Source organism: Rhagoletis zephyria, unplaced genomic scaffold (assembly GCF_001687245.7).
Source record: "Rhagoletis zephyria isolate East Lansing unplaced genomic scaffold, Rhagoletis_zephyria_1.1 Rzeph_scaffold_00646, whole genome shotgun sequence".
NCBI classification, from domain to species: Eukaryota; Metazoa; Arthropoda; class Insecta; order Diptera; family Tephritidae; genus Rhagoletis; species Rhagoletis zephyria.
Genome location: NW_016157730.1, coordinates 193603 through 199519, shown reverse-complemented (window position 1 = coordinate 199519; position 5917 = coordinate 193603). Strand labels below are relative to the sequence as shown.

At 36.0% G+C, this 5917-nt stretch overlaps 1 protein-coding gene across 1 annotated transcript; it reads right to left on the bottom strand.

The window, feature by feature from the left end:
* Positions 1-4948: 4948 nt before the first annotated feature.
* Positions 4949-5342, bottom strand: LOC108360874 (eggshell protein 1-like). The gene is made up of 2 exons (XM_017613322.1): positions 5241-5342; positions 4949-5160 (listed from the first exon to the last, which is right to left on the bottom strand). The coding sequence occupies exons 1-2, from the start codon at positions 5293-5295 to the stop codon at positions 5042-5044; spliced, it is 174 nt and encodes a 57-aa protein (XP_017468811.1). The 5' UTR covers positions 5296-5342; the 3' UTR covers positions 4949-5041.
* Between the last annotated feature and the right edge of the window lie 575 nt (positions 5343-5917).

The following is a 5917-nucleotide window of genomic DNA, read 5'->3' as shown; positions in this document are numbered from 1 at the left end:
TGCGACTTTTTCTCAATTGATGCATATAAAATCTAGAAAATTTTAATCAAATTTGAAATTTGAGGTCAGTGCAAAAAATGAAGGGGGCTTGGGGAATCTACCTATAATTTAGAGTATTTGCACTAGTTTATTTAACACAAAATAGCCCCAGCGCAAATTGGAGCAAAATATTGAAAAAATGTATGAGCATTTCAAAGCATGCAAGTGAGCTGCAGTGAATAAGTTAATCATATTTTCTTAAAAAAATTTCGGGTATGCAGGTGCGGATTTAAGCACAGGCTGCATAGGCGCTAGCCTAGGGGCCCACGCTACAAGGGAACCCGCGCCACATGAAAAAAAAATAAAAAATAAAAAAAATAAAAAGAAAGAAAAAAATTATAAAAATGTATTTATTTACAATTTTTAAGAAGCGTGGAAGGCACTGCAGGCGGGTCAATCAAAGACATATTTAGTTGCTTTTTTACCATAACGAAGGGGTTTCACATTGTAGTACAACGTAATTTAAGTACTAAATAGCTGATTTAGTTTAGTAAGCAAAGGAAAATGCGTCGTTGAGTAGGCGGCAGCCATACGGATCAGGTTGGTACCACCCACGCGCGCCGCGGTTTCGACAGCCTTGATCTAAGACATTGTGATTACAAATTTGAGTTATTACTTCGGGTAACTTTTGTACTTTCTATGAGTGTAAAGGCCCCCCTACACACAATTTTGGCGTCGATTTGGTGTTCGCTTCGCCCATCAAAACAGTGGATTTGTCAACATTTCAATTTTCAATAAGAAACGTAGTTTATTGTTTTGAAATTGTAAAAATATCTGATTTATAAAAAGCATAAATAAATAAATAGAGAATTTAAGCGCACCTAAGGTTTCGTAGCGGTACATGGCGCAATAAGCAGGTGACTTAATGAAACAGCGTTCTTGCTTCATCTTCTATCATTTGGCTATCTTATACAAAGGAAGGAAAATTTTCAAATAAGGTAGTGTCAAATCAATATAACAGGTCAATTCTGGCAACTGTCTTTATGCTTTTGGCCTTTAGGCAATAAGTTTTTTAAAAACTAAATTAAATTAAAAAATATCAGTATATGTTTTTTTCCTTTTGACTAATAATAACATAATTATGTTTACAATTGTAAACAACTAAACCAGTGGCCGCAGTTTTTCTTAGTACTCACAGGGGGCCCGCACTGTAGCGCATTCAATTTATGTTTCAAGTGGCTGCAAAATATCGTTGATTCTTGGCACTTTTTTATTTTATGTTTGCCGGTGCTAGGCATTTCATCTATATGAAAATTTTGTCGAACATACTTTGTATGGAGGAAAATGTGCTACAAAACTGCAAACTTATATTACAAAAAAAAATCGTTTTTGCCATTTTTAGCGTAATAACAAATTGTAGAATATGAAAACAAAAAAAAAATGTAAATCCGTATTGCCAAAAAAATCTGTATACATAGATTGAGTTAGCATATTAATGTATAATATATTTTTTAAATTAGCGATTAATTTTGAAATAAAACAATTTTTTTTCTTTTGTGATAAAAAAAAAAATCGAAAACAAATTTACCATTATCCTATGTAAGTCGGACTAAGAATTTATGCAGTTTCTGTTGAAGGTTCATATTGTTTTCTTAATATAGAAAAACCTGCTAAATTTCTTTTACCTGATAGCTTTTGGATAAATCTAGATAAGAAACCGTTATAGCAATGCTTGTTTTAAAATATTCTAACAATAATGTTTGTAATATAGGATAGGATAAAAGGCCGTATTTATGTAGTTTCTTTAAGAAAATTAAGTAAAAGGCGTTTTTGGCAAATTATATTAATTGATCTTGGCAGATCGATTTACTTTTTTACGATTTCTTACTGCATCGATCATTTTTATTTCGATTTGAATCGATTTTTTTTTATTTCGATCTGGCATCTCTAAAATGTAGTCATAAGTGGGCGGTGCAACCCGCATTTTAAAAAACCTATCTGAGCGTCATCTTAGTCTGATTTTAAAACTGTTCAACATGTTTTTTTTTTGTATCAAGGGCAATAACACTTTACAGCACTTGGCTGGGTATTGGGCAAAACAAACTTTTTTAAAGAGATTGAGTTATAATTTAAAAATTAGTTTCTCCACTTTCCGAAGTTAGCCCCCGAAATCGAGAAATGGGCCTTCAAAGAAAAACAATTTAACAGTTAGACTCTAAACCATGTTTGTATCGGTTTGGTGGGGGGTGGGTGAAGCAACTACTGAAATACAGCATTTCATTATAAATGGGCGGAGCCGACTCGCCCATTTTCCCAAAATTTCCTAACTTATTTTATCTAAAAACTTTGTTTCGCGTTCCAATTTTCATTAATTTGGATTCAGTGTTTACAAGAATGTTGAATTTTTAAGTTTTCTAAAATACCGCCCGACTACGCCCATTTCCAATACATGTCCTGGATCAAGGGCGACCAAAATGCCAAATTCGTAAGAGTTATCGTGTACAAGGACGGACGGACGGGCGGACGGGCTTAATCGACTTCGCTTTTCATTCTGAGAGTTTTTGTGTATATATGTTTGCATGGGATGTTTTTTCGACTATAGGCGTATATTTAGCATAGGCGGATTCTACGTGTGATTCTAAGCAAATTTGCTAAAAAAAACATGGGTCCAAAATCAATTTTGAGTTCGCCAAATCGCGAAAATAAGTTTATTTTACATAGCATTTTGCTGTAGTGTCGTTAAGGAGTGCCTTAATGTTTTTTTTTGCACAGAAATAAAAATAGTAGGAAAATACCTTTGCACGGATTCATAAGTCTAAATCGGAATAGCTTTGGTTCAGTTATTCAAGTTTTTCTTAAACCAATCATGGAAAAATGTAAAAAAAGCTTCAGTTTGTAAATATTTTTATGCAGATTTTTTAAGCTTAAATTGTTTTGTCATCTGAGGGGTTTGTTTTCAAAAAGTTCTCCGTTTCTGGAGGTGTTTTCAAATCGGTCCATCTCACGTCTTAATCTTAATATTTTGCCGAAATATTTTGGTGGACGTCTTCAAATATAATAAATTTTGTAATCCCGGTGGAAAAACCGCAACTTTTTTTGATGACGCAGTCTAATGTACATACATGCATGTAGTTTGTATTGAGTTTTAGTTGTATGAACCAAATTTTTCAAGGATAAGTAAAATATACGTGATAATTTTCACTGTCTCGTCCTCTGGCGGATGTTTTAGGAAAAAGATGAGTACAGAAATAGATTCCTCATATCAAAACCTCTTATAGCATGCTTTTCTTTACAAAATTTAAGCACTTCTTTGCGGCACTACAGCAAATTGCTAAGTAAAAGAAACCTATTGTCGCAATTTAGCAAACTCCAAATTGATTTTAGACCCATGGTGTTTTCGGAAAATTTGCTTAGAATTATACATCGAATTCTCTTATGCTATACGCCTAAAGTCGAAAAAATTGGCCCGCCCTATTCTATGTACATATTTAGATTCCTTTAAGCTGTTACAAACAACCGTTATGCGAACAAATGTAGTACATCCTTGCGTGCAAGTGTGCTGGGATGTAAAAGTTTTGATTTCCCAAGTGAAACGACAACTATTTGTTCGTTTGGATTAAGATCGAGAAACATCGCAAAATGCAGCTGTCCTTTGCAAAGTGTAGACTGGCTATTCTACCATTGGTTCTTCCATTGTGCTGGTGGACGTCCCTGTATTTATTGTCCACTCGCGCGCGTAAGCCCTTCCGCGTATGTATTTTACGTTTAGAAGTTTTCTACAGGGATTCCTAAGCTATTTCAGTTTTGTTCATTTCAGCAGCAAGTCAACTGACAACGTCGATAAGAGCAACTCTAAGAAGTAGTTGGCGCAAACGGCGGTGTCTCCCTTTTTATGGATTTGGCAAAGTACACGGAGATTCCAATCTGCGAGCATGCAATCATAGGACAGAATACGCTTTACATCTGGTACATGCGCCCTATCAGCTTTTTGGAGCGGACTTTGTACTGCCGGTATTCCGTCGGCACTAAGCGCATTGTTGTCTTCAAGCCTCATTACTACCCATTTCGCCTCGTCTTAGTTGAGCAGATATGTACATTGATTCGAATTGAAAGTAAAAAGATTGACTCGGTAAAAAACTTCTGAACATGTGCTGTTTCCACGGATCGCACAAGAAGAAGAGAGGGTAAGTTGGATTGGTTTGAGTGGGCATGTGAAGAGGTGGCTATTTTCGTGGGTGGAACTTTCACATGCCGAACAAAAACAGAAATTTACAGTTAAAACTGTAGATATGGAAACATTAGGCCTGAGCAACATAGGGCCAAAAACCGTGTGGTTCACACCTTTTGTGACCGCAGAAGTAGGTTTATGATCGGAGGTTTCCCTCGATGCCAGCCTGAAGCGAAAAGAATACGAAGCAACTCCGCTGCGAGTTGTTGGATCACCGAGACCACAGCCCTTGTTCATAATAAACCCAAGTCATTCTGGTACGTAGAACCGACTGACGTGGGAATGTTTGGGTATCTTTTTTTACTTTCTTGGAAATTGGCGAAATTTTTTACTCCGCTACCGTATCTCATAAGGGAACGTACCCATACTATGTGACCCTCTAAGGAAATCTAGCGTTTTTCATGCAGCAAGCGCCGTATTAATAAAGACAAATTCATACTATAAGCCAAATAAATGTTTTTTTAACTTTTTGTTAGCAGGGAAATGATTCAAAAGCATATTAATGAATTACTACGTGAAAACTTTAGAGGGAGCGGGAGGGTCTTGGAATATAATACGCGTGGTCACCGAGGGGGGAGGGGGTTGAAAATTGCAAAAAGTGGGTCACGTAGTATGGGTACGTTCCCTAATGTGCACAGCCCGAGTGAGTTCCTTTAAAGACCATCACATAATATATTTTTACATTCTATAATACAGTTCTAAAGGTGATCAGAATAATTCTTTCAGATAAAAAACTAATTGTACTTTTAAATGGTTTTTGTTTTCATTTTTAATAATTAAAGTTGAGAATTTCTTACAGTAGTGTTTATGTTCATAAAAAAAAATGTGGTCAGTTTACTTGCCACCACCACCACCACCGCCACCGCCGCCGCCACCAAACTGCCCACCGCCACCTCCACCACCGCCACCGCCTCCGGGCACAGGCTCAGGATTCGGCAGAGGATTTGGGCTTGCTGTAGTAAGAATTTGTGTATAAGAACACATATATGTCAGTAAGTGTTTTACATATTATATTGTCAAAATCTTAACTCACCAATTGCTAAAGCCAATAGGGCTAACAAAACAGCGAAGAATCCATATAACTTCATCTTGAAGAAGGTACAATGACAATGATTTCTTTTGAGTCGGGATGCGCTTTTATAGTCGAGATTTTCTTTGTGTACAAACAGTCGCACATACATACACATATGTATTTTTGGGGGAAAACCATAGCAAAAGAAATTTTGCGACAAAATGTTTCTCGTTATCACTTTCACGTATGTATTTCCCCATACCCACTTATGTATGTTTATTTGTATGTGCATATGTTTTTATGTGCGGGTAGGTACTTAATTTTTTCATCGTATCATTGTGGCTCATACACACGGTGGGCAGGAAGCAAAGATAGGTTGCATAAAAATGTCGACAAAAACTGAAAGCAGGGTTGTATTTGTTAATATTTTTAGGTTAAGAATCCCTTTGAATTGAAATCCTAGCTGCTCCTGTTTTAAAGATATCCACATTTTACATAGTTATGATAGGACCGACTTTTGCGAAAGAGAAAAACATCCTTGTGCATTAAATATTCAACAATGTATGTGTGAGTAAATGTGTGTATATATATTATGTGAAAATATAAGTTTATGTAAGTTTTTAGCCGGTTTCAATCGTTTCCAAGGCGCACCACGTAGAGGCAACTTACTTTGCACCTCTTTGTTCTTTTTTTGGTTT

What these genes read in the sequence shown, in the direction of transcription:
- LOC108360874 (XM_017613322.1), bottom strand. Translation starts at nt 5,295, where the DNA reads ATGAAGTTATATGGATTCTTCGCTGTTTTGTTAGCCCTATTGGCTTTA. An exon ending in CCTATTGGCTTTAGCAATTG is followed by an intron (nt 5,161 to 5,240) that starts GTGAGTTAAGAT and finishes TTCTTACTACAG; the next exon opens with CAAGCCCAAATCCTCTGCCG.